General features: G+C 43.8%; 1 protein-coding gene across 1 annotated transcript in view; it reads right to left on the bottom strand.

The window, feature by feature from the left end:
• The window catches only part of LOC126345073 (uncharacterized), a 30,251-nt gene extending 15,238 nt beyond the window's left edge, over positions 1 to 15,013 (bottom strand). Inside the window, exons 1-2 of the mRNA XM_050002073.1 lie at positions 14,798 to 15,013; positions 6,414 to 6,588 (exon numbers count right to left, since the gene is read on the bottom strand). Coding sequence (XP_049858030.1) covers positions 6,414 to 6,588; positions 14,798 to 14,980 — 358 coding nt within the window. The 5' untranslated portion in view covers positions 14,981 to 15,013. The remainder of the gene's footprint in view (positions 1 to 6,413; positions 6,589 to 14,797) is intronic.
• Positions 15,014 to 17,846: the final 2,833 nt, after the last annotated feature.

The raw sequence follows: 17,846 nt of genomic DNA, 5'->3' as shown, positions 1-17,846 counted from the left end.
TAAAACCCAGTTACTCTCAGAAAAAAGCCTAAATTACATATTAAACCCTCCTCGTAAATTTATATTCGATGTATTCAGATCTCTCATTTTCAGAAATGCATTGCTTACTATTGTTATTCCTCATTTTATATCCTCTCTACTTCTGCCTACGTCAGTTATTTTGCTGTCCAAATAGCAAACCTCGTCTACTACTTTTAGCGTCTCATTCCCATACCTCATTCCCTCAGTGTCGTTTGATTTAATTCGACTACACCGCATTTCCAAAACTTTGTTTTTGTTGATACGTTGTAAACTTGTTTTAAGGCAGTATCCATTCCGTTCATTTGATCGTCCAAGGTGTTTGCCGTCTCTCCACGGTAATGACATGAGCATACCTCAGAATTTTTAGAATTAATTATTACTCTGCCACGGAGTATGCTCTGATTTGAAACAGCCTAGCAAATTAAAACCGTATTCTGGACAGAGACTCGAACCTGGGACTCGAACGTGGTAAGCTCGTCTTTCGCTTGCAAATCCTCTACTGACTGAGCTATCTAGGCACGACTCACGAGCCACCCACACGGCAAGGTATGCCTCAGAACGTCTGCGAAGTCTGGAACGTAGGGGATAAGGTACTGGTGGAAGTAAAGCTGTGAGTCCTGCCTGGATAGCCCAGTGTGAGCTTTCGTTTCAGCTAGCATATTTCGGTAATGAATACGTGTTGAGCAAGATATAACATTTCGCACTGTGCTACCACTACTGGAAACCATATCACAAAATACACTACTGGCCATTAAAATTGCTACACCACGAAGATGACGTGCTACAGACGCGAAATTTAACCGACAGGAAGAACATGCTGTGATATGCAAATGATTAGCTTTTCAGAGCATTCACACAAGGTTGGCGCCGGTGGCGACACTTACAACGTGCTGACATGAGAAAGTTTCCAACCGATTTCTCATACACAAACAGCAGTTGACTGGCGTTGCATGCTGAAACGTTGTTGCGATGCCTCGTGTAAGGAGGAGAAATGCGTACCATCACGTTTCCAACTTTGATAAAGGTCGGATTGTAGCCTATCGCGATTGCGGTTTATCGCATCGCGACATTACTGCTCGCGTTGGTCGAGTTCCAATGACTGTTAGCAGAATATGGAATCGGTGGGTTCAGGAGGGTAATACGGAACGCCCTGCTGGATCCCTACTGCCTCGTAACACTAGCAGTCGAGATGACAGGCATCTCATCCGCATGGCTGTAACGGATCGTGCAGCCACGTCTCGATCCCTGAGTCAACGGATGGGGACATTTGCAAGACAACAACCGTCTGCACGAACAGTTCAACGACGTTTGCAGCAGCATGGACTATCAGCTCGGAGACCATGGCTGCGGTTACCCTTGACGCTGCATCACAGACAGGAGCGCCTGCAACGGTGTACTCAACGACGAACCTGCGTGCACGAATGGCAAAACGTCATTTTTTCGGATGAATCCAGGTCCTGTTTACAACATCATCATGGTCGCATCCGTGTTTGGCGACATCGCGGTCAAAGAACATTGGAAGCGTGTATCCGTCATCGCCATAATGGCGTATCACCAGGCGTGATGGTATGGGGTGCCATTGGTTACACGTCTCGGTCACCTTTTATTCGCATTGACGGCACTTTGACTGTCGACGTTATATTTCAGATGTGTACCACCCGTGGCTCTACCCTTCATTCGATCCCTGCGAAACCCTACATTTCAGCAGGATAATGCACGACCGCATTTTGCAGGTCCTGTACGGGCCTTTCTGGATACAGAAAATGTTCGACTGCTGCCCTGGCCAGCACATTCTCCAGATCTCTCACCAATTGAAAACTTCTGGTCAATGGTGGCCGAGCAACTGGCTTGTCACAATACGCCAGTCACTACTCTTGATGACCTGTGGTATCGTGTTGAAGCTGCATGGGTAGCTGTAGCTGTACACGCCATCCAAGCTCCGTTTGACTCAATGCCCAGGCGTATCAAGGCCGTTATTACGGCCAGAGGTGGTTGTTCTGGGCACTGATTTCTCAGGATCTATGGACCCAAACTGCGTGGAAATATAATCACATGTCAGTTCTAGTATAATATATTTTTCCAGTGAATACCCATTTGTCGCCTGCATTTCTTCTTTGTGTAGCAATTTTAATGGCCAGTAGCGTACCTTAGCTTTGTCTTGTCGCCATGTCTGTAGAGGGAATATATTGTAAGCTCCTTTCGAGAGAGCGACTTTAGACCGAAGAAACGGCCAAGTAGGCAGTAATGGTGCATACAGTGGACGGACAAAAATATGGAAACTTTATAAACACAACACATTACTATGCCCAATACGGTTCAGGAGAAACCGTACGCATTCAAAACAGCTTGCAGTCCTCTCGGAATGGATAAACACAGGTTCTGTGTGGCTTTCAACGGATCCTTGTGCTAGTCTTCCTGTAAAACGGTGATAAGTTTAGGTAACTATGACGGAGGTGGAAAGAGATCACGCACGCACACTTCTCTCCAAAATAGACTACAAAGGCTCAATAATATTGAGATTTGGTGATTGTGGTGGCCAGGGGAGATGTCGCGATTCATCCCCGTGCTCACAAAACCTGTCCTGGACGGTGCGAGCTGTGTGAACAGGGGCTCTGCCATCTTGGAACACAGCGTCAACATTGGGGAACTAAGCGATGAACCTGATCAGCCAAAACGGTGACATAAATCTTGGCAGTAAGTCGCCTCTCCAGAGTAGCCATAGTGCTCATGGAACACCACGATATGGCTGCCCAAATCATCACTGAACTCCCGCCTTGTTTCAATCTTGGGGCGTAAACACATCCAGAAGATGGAAACCGGGTGCCACGAGACTCATCCGACCAAATAACTTTCTTTATTTTCTCAATAGTCCAGCTTTTATGGTTTTGGCACCATGTTTTCCTGTTACGGCCATTTGCATCACTGATGACTGGTTTTAGAATCCCAGCTGCCCTGCAATTCCCTGCTTAAGGAGCTCCCCTCCTGTTGTTTTGGTGCCGATAGGGTTCGTGAGTGTAACGTTCAGCTCTGCAGTGATTTCTGCAACTGTCGTCCTATTATTTTTCGTCATTAGTCTCTTCAATGACTGTCTATCACGATCACTCAACATACACTTTCGTCCGCGTTGCGTCTTGGCGGATAGTTTTTCGCTTTCCGAATTTTCCCCATAAATCTTCGATGCGGTGCCTTTGAAACACCAAACACTTCTCCTACCTTGGTCACGGAAGCTTCCACCGTACGAGCACAAACAATTTATCGGCGTCCGAATTTACTTAGCTCCGTTATAGTGCTGTCACAAATATACACAGAACACTTCTGATCACGAGTGACCCTTGCGAGGTACTGAGGACAATGCACAGGTGAGCATGGCGTTTGTGGTCAAGTACAACATCGCAACCGGCAGGCATGGCTAGCGTTTGTATTTATGTTCAAACAATCATTTCTCGCTGTGTTTCCATTTTTTTGCTCAATCCCTGTACTCAGCAAAATACGACAAAACTCTGCCCTGTCGTGACTCCTACAGGTAAAGTACCACAGATCAACGTAGGCCACGTCCGCACCTTTTGTGAAGAAAGAAGTTGTCACACCAACACGGCAATTACTAAAGCCTATAGAAAGGAAGTACCAGGATGACAACTAGAAGAACATCTGGATGAACATTAATAGCCCCACAATTTTATCGAAAGTCAGCTCTGTGCGTATTTCCTACGGTAGAGGGACAGAATAGTGTCAGTCTGTGGCCTACGCCACTTTGTGAACAGTACAGCCTCATAGTGATCTTAGCACACATTCTCACTTGTGGAGACCCAAACCGAATTTTGACTGTACGAGGAAAAAACTGGTTTTTATCAACAGAACATCAGATACCACACTAAGTATCAACCGGGACTCCAGGCAGAGTACAAGCTATTCTCTGTCGCAAAAAAGAAAGAATGAAAAAATCACAGCGCAAATGGATTATAGGAAAGCATGTCTGCAACACGATAAAGAAGAAAATGGGAACCACGCAAGATTTTATCACTAACACCATCATATGAAAAACTGCGGTAAGTATAAAATATGGTCATACAATCGATGTCTTAGCTGCTGGTTACGCTTTCGTGCTGCATGGCCGTGTTAGATGAAACTTTTCCAAATAACGTTTCGTACAGGGCTGCACTGTACATTTTCAAGGCGCTCCTGGTTCCTCTGAGTCTTGTCGACCATGCAATTCGGAAAATTCAACAGCAGCTATAGAAGATGGTTCAACAATTTAATGGAAATTGCGTTATCCAAAGAAAGAAAATGAACTGCACGATTTTTCTTTCCTTAATTTTTATTTTTGATAAGAAGCGTTTCATTTTTATCTGGAAATTTATTCATCATCCAAAAGGCCAGAGAATATGCGTTTTAGTTTTCCAACGTATTTAGGTCTAAGGAAGAATTACAAATAGTCTAGAGAAGAAGATTTTATTGCAGCAGAAGCGTTCGTAACTCCATCAAAAATACTAGTTCATAAATGGCCTCAAGAACTTAACTTTGTTTTTGAAGCAGCCAGTTCCTATGAACTTTTTATTTTAGAAGGAGCAATATTTTATTTCCATTTTAAGTACCTTGAAAACTCCACGGCATTTTATTCATTCTCGTTTATCGTTTTAAGAAGATCTTCGAGTTTGCCAGGAGAATTGAAGTTCTGAAACAGAAATTTTGTCTTTAGATATTCTGCAATATCCAAGAAATACGAGAACTTGACAGACTGCATGACAACAAAGGTAACGCGCCAATGAAGTCAAAATAGTAAGGCCACAGAGTCCACGCACGAACGAAGACGATAAATGGCGAGCGCAAATATAGGCTACAGGGAAAGATGAAGGCCCTAATTAAAATAAAACATAATCATCAAGCATTTTCCCGAAAAGGCAATAGTTGCTTCTTCGAGTCTCGGTCGGATTAGGGTGACCAGACGTCCGGATTAATCCCGGTATGTCTTCCTTTTTAGCTATTTGTCCGGGGTCCGGGCGGATTTTTACAGTGTCTGGCTTTTTCGCTGAGTTGAGCGTAATACAGCTAAATTTGCAATTCGTCCCGTTCTATTGCTCTTGTCTTAAATACTTTAACTATTGGCACAGCCTTCGTGATAAACACACATGAAGGCGGTGTTAGTAGGTGGCACCAGGATCGTCGATGTTATCGTTGATTGACCTATAAGCGAATGCAAATACCGATTATTTAAAATTTTCGTTTCGTGTTTTCGCTTTGTATTGGCTTGACTTACAGTAGTGCACGTCTGATTTGTCAGCGTAATTTTTAACCGAGTGAGTTACGTAAAATATTTAGCTATTCCTAAACTAAAGTGTACATTTTCTGATGTCCTTTCCTGCAAATATCCGGCTTTCAAGAAAACGAGAAATGAATTTGAAGCGGAAAGTGAGACATGTGGAGCTGAAAAGTACGTCTCAGTGGCCAATAAATGTAAGAAATAACTCGACAGATTAACTGTAATGGTTTTATATCATTGTTTCATAGTCATTCAATTTATTTGTATTCGGAAGGTTAAAGTGTACTTTACATGTCGTCAGCTGCTGATTGAATTGTAGATGTTGGTAGCGGTGTGTCGAATAAAGGGAGGTGAATGGTCTGACGTTTTTCGCTTTGTAAACAATTCCGTATTGCTGACGTAACAAAACAATTGACGTCACACTGTCGCCACAATCAATGTTTTTTTATTTTTATTTTTATAATGCTCAGTTAACCACCACCTGATCATCAGTAACAATTAACTACTAGTTTTATCGGTAATTCCCGGCAGTGACGTGACTTGTCCAAAGCTGACGTCAGGTATCCTCATGTGCAGTTGACCCGTTTGATGTGTCCTCTTTGTCCTTCCTTTGTCCTCCTTCTTGAAGTTGTTTGTCCTCCTTTTTAAACAACTGCATCTGGTCACCCTATGTCGGATACACCTGACGTTTCAAAAGTTTTGCATCATCTCGCCGGCCGCGGTGGTCTCGCGGTTCTAGGCGTTCAGTCCGGAACCGCAAGACTGCTACGGTCGCAGGTTCGAATCCTGCCTCGGGCATGGATGTGTGTGATGTCTTTAGGTTAGTTAGGTTTAAGTAGTTCTAAGTTCTAGGGGACTGATGACCACAGATGTTAAGTCCCATAGTGCTCAGAGCCATTTGCATCATCTCCCTGAACTTTAATTCCCTTTTCAGATTTCTCCTTCGGTTGCTTTACTTGTTGCTGAATGTACGGATTGTTCTTATCGACGTTATTATCTTTTATTTCTGCTATGTCATGTGTTTCCTGTTTTGGTTGAGTTTGACGACATTCATAACACGGTTGTTTTTAATCATGCGGAATCTCCTTAATACTTATGGAAACTAGCTAAGTGTAGCTAAGAAAGACGGCCTTACCCGAGCACGTGGCGTTGACGATGGCAGGCGTCGCGGCTGAGTTTGGTAGAATCATCGTCGTCGTCGACGTCGTCGTCGTCTCCGCCTCCGGCGGGGAGTCGGCCGGAGGGGCGTCGTCGCTCGCCACGGGGTCCTCTGGGTCTTCGTACTCGTCGTACATCTCGTCCATCAGCTCCTGCACCAGACCAGCCCTCCGTGTCACACTGCACGCGGCTCACTTCCCCACTTGCCACACTTTCAAATGTGACAGTCACTGACAGCGACAAATATTCGTTCTCGGGCAATGATAATATCATTCGATAAATAGATATAGAAGCTTTAGAAATGTGGTGCTACAGAAGAATGGTAAAGATTAGATGGGTAGATCACATAACTATTGAGGAAGTATTGAATAGGATTGGGGAGAAGAGAAGTTTGTGGCACAACTTGACCAGAAGAGGGAGCGGTTGGTAGGACATGTTCTGAGGCATCAAGGGATCACAAATTTAGTATTGGAGGGCAGCGTGGAGGGTAAAAATCGTAGTGGAGGGAGACCAAGAGATGACTACACTAAGCAGATTCAGAAGGATGTAGGTGGCAGTAGGTAATGGGAGATGAAGAAGCTTGCACAGGATAGAGTAGCATGGAGAGCTGCACCAAACCAGTCTCAGGACTGAAGACCACAACAACAACAAATAGATATCAAACTAATGACTTTATTATTATTTCAAAACATTTCCCAGCACGTAACCTGGAAATCAAACGTTGTCGCTATGGTCCTGACGTCAGTTGGCGGGGTGTGTAGTGCCCCATTACGAAATAATGTGTTTAGCGTGTGCAGTGACAGGGAGCCAGAAATTAAAGAACAGTGTAGTCCTAGCCTTTGACCTCTACGTAAGTAAATGACTTCCTTTTAAAACAGTTTTGTACACTAGGGATAAACCGAATGATGTAGCAATGTTTTAAACCAACTGAAGACTACAATCTTCATCTGGCCATCCTTATTTAGGATTTCCGTGGTTTCCCTAACTTTCTTCCCGGCCGAACACCTCTCCCATCCTTACCAAACTGAACCTGTAAGTGGGTAAATGCATGTACATATCAATTATGTCATTTTTGTTATTTTTCAGTTGAAATACCATGACATTTACAATACCACCAGCACCTAAGGGTGCCAATACCGTTGTAAAAGTGATGAATGAAGCTACTGCTACTAGTACTACTTCTACCAAAGAAAAACTACAAAAAGTTACCGAGGAACAGAGTTTGTGGAATACTATTTCCGCACAGACAGTGCAGTGGGAGGTCTTATAACGGATAGAACGAGCTGGTGCTCTAGTTAAGGCACTGGATTCACATTCGGAAGGAATGGTGTTCAACTCCGTTTGATCACCCAGAATAAGATTTTCTGCAGCTTTCCTAAATCTATTAAAGCGAATTCTGCAAATGTTCCTTTACCAAAAATATGGTCGATATTTCCTCCACTCTATATCCCATCATAGCTTGTACTCCGCATCTATCGCGCTCTCAGATTTCTCATATGAAGAAATTCATCACGGAATTTTGTGCTCTTATTCATACGATCCTTGCAATATCAACAATCTCACAAATCTACATACGATGATGCTTTTTCGGAAGATATCTCTAACCGGCGTATGGAATGTGACGAAAGGCCAATATTCGTAAGACGACGATTGTCTTGCAATAAAGGGCTTGAGTACTGGTGCAGAGACTTCCCATGAATTTCTTCCGATTCGCTATGTGTCTTAATCAATGATCTCTATACCATAAGGATATCGTACTCCAGCCGTTTGAATGTGCCGGCCAAAGGCGCTAGTAGTTCGTTTCTTACCTAATTGCATCATGGCTGTCACTAAATGCAACGAAAAAGCAAAATGGGAACACTTTTCGATTCTTCTCCCACATCAGCGCCGCATATTAATATAAAGTTCCAAGTCAGAAACCAATAAAGAATTCTTTATCACGTACAGATCTGTCGAAGTTTTGTCGCCTAATTACAACATGGCACACTAAACAGTTGACAAGAATCTGCAAGCACGTCGAAGTCCCCTGCTCTGAGATCGGATATCTAATCCAGTTAGTATAGAAATCACTGGTCTGACCCCAGGTACAATATCTTTCAAAGAATAATGAGTTATCATTGTGGAATATTAATGCGCGCTGCGCTTGTTTAGAAATTAAAACAAAACCGTTTAAAAACGGTTCGGAGGGTTCAAAGCGGGCATATCCGCTGGATGCTGTGCTGCTGGCAGACGGAGCAGACTCGCTTCCCGCGGCCGCGAGGAATGCTGGGTCCTGCTGCCGTAACCACCTTGCGCCACGCCCCCCACCACGCCTCCTGCAATTCCGTTTTCTAGTTTTTCCGGTCCTGGGTGAACGACTTCATCACAGCAGCGCATTTGTGAGCTAATGCTCACACAGTTTGTTTTGCCCTCAAAATTCTTTCTCTTTCTTTCTAGTCGTGCTTCCTGTTGATTCTGGTTTTAGTGTGTTAGTCCGACCTGCCTTCCTGCTTAGCAAAGTGTTTGGACCAAATGTTTCTTTGATAATCCTTTTTCCCCACAAGAGTATAGCTGTCTAAGCCTCAATGCAAATTTAGCTATGTCTTAAAAATAATAATAATAATAAAAATACATCAGTTGCTGGACACGAAACTCCCATACTAGGACACCAATTTTGATCAAGCAGAAGTATATCATTTGTAATGAAATAACTATTTCACTACTGAGTTACGGAAAAGCACTTACGGTAGAAAATATTTGCGATCTGACTTTCGAGTTCTTCTGTGTATCGCGTCATTTTATAGCATTTTGACACTGATACACTTCAACATGTTGAAACCACTTATAGCACTGGGATCCGATCCTGGACTTCTGCGTTTCGCACTCGACGCTCCTATCGACTGAGACATCAGACCCTGCCAAACGGCCTGATTAAAAACTTCCTGCATATTTTTCTTCGCTGTTGCTAACACCACACGAGTTCGGTGTGTACATAATAGACATCTGCAGAAGGATATGACGGAGAATGACCTACCTACAGTCTAAAGTTTGTTTTCCACAATGAGCGGAGATGATACAGCAAGGATTGCAAAATAGTTTCACTACATTAAAATCCTTCGTTCTTATAGTTTCTCACGTTTCCTGTTCGTCCCAGGCCACATAAGAGAGACATAAATAGGTTCTTAAGGACGCTATGTCTAGACAACAAGGGTAGAGAACATGTAAATAAGAGATAATAATAGTTAGTAACTGAGTTTATGGAATGTCCTCTATTTTTCTAATGCGTCCTTTTACATTTCAGCCAGATCCGGATGGAGCTATTTATCTCGACAGCCTCTAGTGCGTGTCTCTAGAAAAAGCGCGTTTAATTCCCTCCCTTCGTTTCATTCAATAGTTGGTTATCCGTCGTAACACAGCACTGCACTAGCGTTCGCTGTAGTGCAGCTTCAGGAAACAGGTACTCATCGGACACGTCCAGCGTGAATTGGAGAACTCGGAAGAAACCACTGCAAACAGACGCGGTGACAAATTCCCAATTGACCTGACGAGGAATGAGATCACAGGTACTCATCGGACACGTCCAGCGTGAATTGGAGAACTCGGAAGAAACCACTGCAAACAGACGCGGTGACAAATTCCCAATTGACCTGACGAGGAATGAGATCACAGTTTTTTGCGAGCGTTACCTCGTTGCGCGTGGAGAATTAGTCTACCTAATCAAAAGTATCCGGACACCTCTATGTAATGCGGAATTCACCACCAGATGAAATGAGAGGTGGGCCCGCCAGTATAAAAGGAGGCGAGGAGTATTGGGTTGGCAGTAGAGAAGCAGTAACAGCAGGGTGGGTCAGTCAGGCGAACCCTACAACTTCGAACGTGAACTGGTCGTTGGGTGTCCCCCACGTAACAAAATCATCAGAGGACAAATTTAAGCCTTTTAAAGCTGGTCGAGTACTCTTGAAATAGCTGTTAAGTGGAAGCGCAAAGGAATAACCCACCATAGCTAAAGCGAGACCAGGTGCACCTCGTATACTGATGAACAGGGACTATGGAGCACTGCGGAGCGTGGCGGCAAAAACACGCAGAAAAACGAGGAAGGAATCACTAGTGAGTTTCAAAGCGCTACCAGCACTCCAGCTAGCACAGTGATTGGGCTTAGGGAGTTAAAAAGAATGGGGTGCAGTGTTCTTAAAAACCACACGCTCCCGTAGTCAGTGTAAACCGTCGCTTGACGAGATGTAAAGAGTGACGCCACGGGTCAGCGGATGACTAAAATGAGAGCTGAATCACGCTGAGCTGTGTGGCAGTCCGATGGATGTGCCCGGGTTTAGGGAGCGCCTCCAGAAATTTGCCTACAGTCATGTATAATGGAGCATCCCTGTGAGGCTTTCATACTTACCAGGTGAACCTGTAACGATAGGTGCTGATCTTATTTGGATCTTCTCTATTTCCTCTAACAACCCTGTCTCGTACGGATCCGAGACTGCCGAGCAATATTCAATTATTGATCGAATGAGTGTTTTATAAGCTATTTCATTTGTAGACGGACTACATTTCCAAACCGTTCAGACAATGAATCTCAGTCAGGCATCTTCCCCACCCGCGGTTAATTTTATGAGATTGTTCCACTTCAAATTGGTCCGTACGCGTACTCCTAGGTACTAGAGACGTTCAATACGTAATGCAGCATATTTATTTTTTCGGCCAATTTCGGTAGAAAGAATGCGGAATTTGTTGCGCGACATCCTAGCATATTCTCGCTTGACCCCCTATAGCTTCATGAAGTTCCGATAGGAGGCGGCGCTCTGCGTAGCATTTAAAATGGCGTGTGTGATGGAGGCGCGTTCGAAGCAGAGCTGTCATCGAATTTCTTTTGGCGGAAAACCAGAGCATCGCAGATATTCATAGGCGCTTGTAGAATGTCTATGAAGGCCTAGCAGTGAACAAGAGCACGGTGAGTCGTTGAGCGAGGCGTCTGTCACCATCGCAACAAGGCCGCGCAAATCTGCCCGATCCCCCGCGTGTCGGCCGGCCGCACGCGGTCAAGACTCCTGCAGTGTTGGACCCACGCACTCTCTCGTTCGAGGTGATCGACGGATGACGTTCAAACACCTCGTCCACCAGTTGGGATACTGAAACGTGTGTGTCCGCTCTTGACAGAAGGTCATGCAGAGCAACGAAGCACCATCTGTACGGAGCTGCTCGCTTGGCACGAGCAATTTTCCAACTTGGGACCGGAAACTAAGTGACAACCTCCTTCGAAGGAAAAGTTCAGTGCCGCACGCTCCGCCGGTAAAGTCATGGCCACTGTCTTGTGGGACTCCGAAGATGTTATTCCGTTTGATATCCTCTCTCACGGTGCAACGATCAACTCGGAAGTGTTATTCTACTACCCTCGGGAAATTAAAGAAACGACTTCAGAATGTCCGTCACCACAAGAATGCAAACGAACTTCTCTGTGACAACATAAGGCCCCAAACAAGTCTGCAGCCCGACAGGAGCTCACAGAAATTCATTGGACTGTTCTTCCTCATCCACCCTACAGTCAGGATCTCACACCTTCACACTTCCATCTGTTCGACCCAGTGAAGGATGCACTGCGCTGGAAGCAGTAAACGGATTGCCCGGAGATTATTGACGCAGTGAGACGTTGGCTCCGATATCGACCAGTCGAATGGTACCATTTGGGAACACGAGCCCTTGAGTAAGGTGGCGTAAGGCTATTGCACAGAGTGCACATTCTGTTCAAAAACACGGTTTTGTAGCCAGAATAGGGGAATAACAGGGTGTATTCGAATTATGAATAAAACTAAAAGGTGTTACTTACCAAAGAAGGCCGGCGTATTTTATGAATGTAACTGCTTCCAGTGGTTGTTCTGCAATTATATTACATCGTGAAAATTAATGGTCTATAACACTCCGTTGGGAAACGCCGAAGTGACTTTGTGTGTGAAGACTTCTTTCCGTTGAGAGTGATATGCTGTGTACTGTTTGCTAGAAATTCTCCCATTCGGTCACACATTTGGTATTATATTGCGTACGCTCGTATTTTGTTCACTGGACGGCAGTGCAGAACTGTGTCGAACGCTTTCCGGAAGTCAAGGAGCATGGCGACAATCTAAGCGCCGGTACCTGCTGCTTCCTGGATTTCGTGGACTAACAGAGTGAGCTGGGTTTCACACTATTGTTGTTTACGGAACCATGTTGTTTCCTACAACGGAGATTTACAGTCTGCAGATACGTCATAATACGCGAGCTTAAAACGTTTCAATATTCTACAACAGACTGACGTCAGAGATACAGGCCTGTAGTTTTGTGCGTCTGCTTGCTGACCTTTCTTGTAAGCGGGAATGGTCTGCGCTTCATTTTCAATCATTTAGGAACGCCTCTCTCCCCCAGAGACACTGGCTCCGGAAGGGGCGTGTTAAGCCGATCGACTATAAGAGCGGAAGGTAGAAAGATGTTAAGTCCCGTAGTGCTCAGAGCCATTTAAACCATTTGAACAATGCGCGTCTTTCATTTTAAAATACAACCTATGGCGTATCTGTTTTACTGCTCCCACGATCCCAAAAGCCGCAGATCCAACAAGGTCTTCACGCTCGATGACTCCCCCCCCCCCCCTCCCCCTCCCGAAAAGAACCATTTGGTAAAAGCGTTTATATTTTTACACACATAAATTCTCCCCATCCCTCAGTTCACTATCGGAGAATAAAGTAGAATAGTAACAATAAAGTTCGAAAATCAGTAGAAAGTCTAGAAATCAGAAATTATGTTTACTGCAAGAAAGGCAAGTTGTATATGTGGCCTGACCAGATGTAGAGAACCTTCCAGTCAGGGAAAGTCGCATATTCACAGGCTGAACATACGTGCGCGCAACAACAAATCCGGCACATTTCATCAGTCCAGTGGTAGAACCATGAAGCCACAGGGGTAGAGTAAGGCAAGACGTAAAAGGAAAATCTTACATTAAAAGAACAATAACTTAAAGACTGACTTTCCCCAACGCAGGCGAAAACGGCTGAAAGAAACAATCTCAACCCCCCACCGCCACCTCGTTTGTATTGTATTAACCGGGAACCTAGAAACGACGGAGAACTTTAGGAAAGTAGAGAGTCGCGAACGCTCTCAAATGGTTCAAATGGCTCTGAGCACTATGGGACTTAAACATCTGAGGTCATCAGCCCCTAGAACTTAGAATTACTTAAACCTAACTAACCTAAGGACATCACAGACATCCGTGCCTGAGGCAGGATTCGAACCTGCGACCGTAGCGGTCGCGCGGTTCCCGACTGAAGCGCCTAGAACCGCTCGGGCACACCGGCCGGCAAACGCTCTCATTATGAAAGACTATATGAATATGAACTCGGTAATTTGCACTCCATTTTAATCAAAAGCTAGTTTCTCACACATCTCCGTGTTTATAACATCATTGTCCTGAAATATGTATCGTACCACGACATAATTTTATACGTACATTAAGTGGTGTAGGTGGACACTGTATGCTAACTGTGTTGCAAATAGAGTCAGTAGTAAAAAAAGTAATAAATTAAAACGTTATGCCTGATGTTGAAGTTTTACTGGACGCCGTTTTAAAGAAAAGCTAATTTTTTCAGGTATCTAAATGTTTATTACGTCATACCTCTTGAACCATTGGCCGTACGATAATATAATTTTGCAGGTACATTCACTAGTATATGCGGATACTGCCTGCAAATTAGATTTCGAATAGAGTAAGTAACAAAGAAGTAATAAATTAAAATAGCGTACATAATGCGGCAGTTTTTCACGCATCTGTGTACTTGAGGTCATACCTTGTCAACTATGTCTTGTACAATGATATATTTTTGTGCGTACATTCAGCGGCAGATGTGGACACAGCTTGCGACAACTGTTGCGAATGGAGTTAGTGGTAAAGAAGTAACAAGGTAAAACGTTACGCTTGCTGCTGAAGTTCGACTGCACGAAAAGCGAAAATGTAGTAAGCGATAAACTTCTTTTCCTTTCATCGTTTTTTGAGAGGTGTCGGCGAGTAAAAATGTCGTAAAGGTTTGAAATTATGTTTAAACTTGGCTAAAAGTCGCTCTCATTGTCAAATACTTGATGAATGAAATCCGTATACTTGCGCACCGTCAGTATACGTTGCCTCAGTACAAACACAGTTTTTAACTGTAATACTTGTCTCATTCTGTTTGATAAGACTATAACTCTGAATGAGTAGATTATGAAAGAATTTTAAAATTTTAAATTCGGTCCATAATTATGCGAAATATTGACAATCGAATTTTTGTTCCCCCTACGCTGAAGCTTGTACCGGGTTCCAGCACAGCGTTTTAGTAATACAGATGCGACGGTAAAGACTGCGATGTGGCGAGCGTTATTTACCGAGAGCGTGCCGTGGGGCAGCATGGCGACGAGTGCGGCGTCCGAGACGCTCACGTGCACGTTGACGCGGCCGCTCTGGCGCTGGTCGTAAACGTCGGCGGGCAGCGCCTGCGCATGCGCGGCCGCCAGCAGCGCCAGCAGCAGCGCACCCAAGGCCTGCGTCGGTCTCCGCGTGTCGGCCATGACTGGCGCGCCTTCCGCTGCAGCCGCTGCTCCCGCGTCCTCCAGAGGCCACTGACCGCCGGCTGCGAGGCACACGCGTCGCCTGCCTACACCACTCCACTCTGCCTCTTTGTTTACGGTGTTCCAACGCCCCCTTTCTCATAACGCGCAAGTCTGGCAAGCCTAAGGTTCTTACAAGGGAACCTCCCTATCGCACCCCTCTCAGATTTAGTTATAATTTGGCACAGTGGATAGGCCTTGAAAAATTGAACACAGATCAATCGAGAAAACAGGAAGAAGTTGTGTGGAACTATGAAAAAAATAAGCAAAATATACAAACTGAGTAGTCCATGTGCAAGACAGGCAACATCAAGGACAATGTGAACTCAGGAGTGCCGTGGTCCCGTGGTTAGCGTGAGCAGCTGCGAAACGAGGGGCCCTTGGTTCAAGTCTTCCCTCGAATGAAAAGTTTGCATTCTTTATTTTCGCAAAGTTATGATCTGTCCGTTCGTTCATTGACGTCTCTGTTCACTGTAATAAGTTTAGTGTCTGTATTTTGCGACCCCATCGCAAAACCGTTCGATTAGTAGACGAAAGGACGCGCCTCTCCAATGGGAACCGAAAACATTTGATGGCAAGGTCATAGGTCAACCGATTCCTCCACAGGAAAACACGTCTGATATATTCTATACGACACTGGTGACGGCATGTGCGTCACATGACAGGAATATGTTGTCGACCCACCTAACTTGTACACTTGGCGAATGGGTAAAAAGATTCTTCTACCTTGCCCGATTTAGGTTTTCTTGTGGATGTAATCATCACTCCCAAAAAAAGTGATGAAAACATAAGAGTTTGTCACATAAAATGCAACAAATGACTGGAACAGTTTCACAGTCGCACAGTTTTCCCTGTGCTCTGTCAAAACATATGCTAACGTTTTCAAATTTTTCCGTGTCTAGACCGTCAAATCCTCAAATCCTGCATATGTCCAAGCAAATCTGAACATGTCCTTGTATTTTGGAGAGCGAAGTTTATTATGTGCGAGTGCCTGAACTTTGATAATTGTCTGAAAATAAAAAAATTAAACTTTTCACTCGAGGGAAGACTTGAACTAAGGACTTCTCGATCCGCAGCTGAGCTCACACTAACCTTGATGTTGCCTATCTTCCGCATGGACTACTCAGTTTGTATATTTTGCTTATTTTTTTCATAGTTCTACACAACTTCTTCCTGTTTTCTCTATTGATCCGTGTTCAGTTTTTCAAGGCCTATCCACTGTGCTTACTTATGGACCGTCTGACAGCAACTGAATAAAACAATTTTAGTGCCATACGCGTTTCGCCTTTATTTTCTGCAAGGCATCACCAGTAGCCTGGAATATGTACATATGTTTGCAATTTAATGTACATTTTGGTCACTGTACTTATAGGTTATTAACAGTTCTGGTGGTTGGTATTTCCGACTAAGTAGTAATGTTTTGAACTGTACTTACAGTCTGCGTGGACGATATCCTAGATATTACGCTCCTGTTGCATTTTTAGTGTTGTTCTTCTTATTATAAATGCCAATTTGCGGTTTTTTCCCCACGTTCCACAGCACTATGCACTGAACACTTGTTTCGATGCAATGTTTTGGTTTCTGTTGCCAACTGTCAGGTGTTTTTGCCAAAGATTGAATGTTACTGCCAAACTTTCGAGTGTAATTTTTGAAGTATACTGTGACCTATTCGTGTATGCATTTGTGTGTGTATGCGTGTGTGTGTGAGAGAGAGAGTGTGTGTGTTTGGGTGTGTTAATGTTGTTGTTGGCGGTTATGGTTTTTTTTTTTTTTTGTGGCTGTGTTTGTGTGTATGTGTCCAGAAGGCGAAGGGGGAGGAATGTTTTTTTTCCTGGTTGTGTGAGAGGAACGATTGGTTTCTTTTTATCACATGTTCGTTTTCAGAGATGGCTTTCTGAATGTGGAAGTTTTCTTGTGTTTGTCATGGTGGCTTATTCTCATTATTTTCAATTCTTGTTCCATGTTTGTAGGATGGTGGTTATGGTGTTTAAATGTTCTGCAAGTGTTGAAACGTTTGCTTCGTACTTCCAACACCTGATATGTTTTTTGTTTCGTGTTTTAAAATTCTTACATGTCATACTTATGTATACTGCATCACAACTTTGACATTCACGTTTACGTATTCCTGATTGTTGAAATTTGTTCCTCTTGGTAGCTGGTCAGGTTAGGTGTGATTGGAGGGTTTTCCCAGACTTATATGCTATTTGGAAGCCCTGTCTCTTTAGGATGTTTGCAACTCTGTGTGTTAGTTAGGTTACAGTGTACCATCTGGTTCTTTTCTGTGTGGTGTTCTCATTGTGTGTGGTTGTTGAGTGTTTTCAGCTTGTGAGTTCCCTTGTATTCTGGAAATGTGTTTGTATTCTATTAGGGTTTTTATTTTTCGATTGAGCCTGTGCACTACATGTGTGTCACACTCATTGTTCCTACCTTTTTGTATGGTTGCACTCATTTTTTTCATAGTTTTTCTTGTTGAGTGGGATTCTGTTTAATCTATGTAGCATATGTCTTAGTGTTTCTAGTTTCTGGCTGTGGAAATGGTTAGATGTAGAATGTATTATTGAGTGTGATTTTCTAAAGATGTTAAATGTATGTTTGCCATTTTCTTTTTTTATTGTAATGCCAAGAAAATTTATTTGATTTTCCTTTTCTTTTTCAAGTGTGAACTTTATGTTCTGATGAGCTCTGTTGATTTTGGAATGGAGTTTATCTATTTTTTCACTTGGCAATAATATTCGATCTTTAGCAAAAACATCTGACAGTCGGCAACAGAAACCAAAACATTGCATCGAAACAAGTGTTCAGCGCATAGCGCTGTGAAACGTGGAAA

Source organism: Schistocerca gregaria, chromosome 1 (assembly GCF_023897955.1).
Source record: "Schistocerca gregaria isolate iqSchGreg1 chromosome 1, iqSchGreg1.2, whole genome shotgun sequence".
In the NCBI taxonomy this organism is placed as follows: Eukaryota; Metazoa; Arthropoda; class Insecta; order Orthoptera; family Acrididae; genus Schistocerca; species Schistocerca gregaria.
The sequence above is the reverse complement of the archived record's forward strand: the minus strand, read 5'-3'. Positions and strand labels throughout refer to the sequence as shown.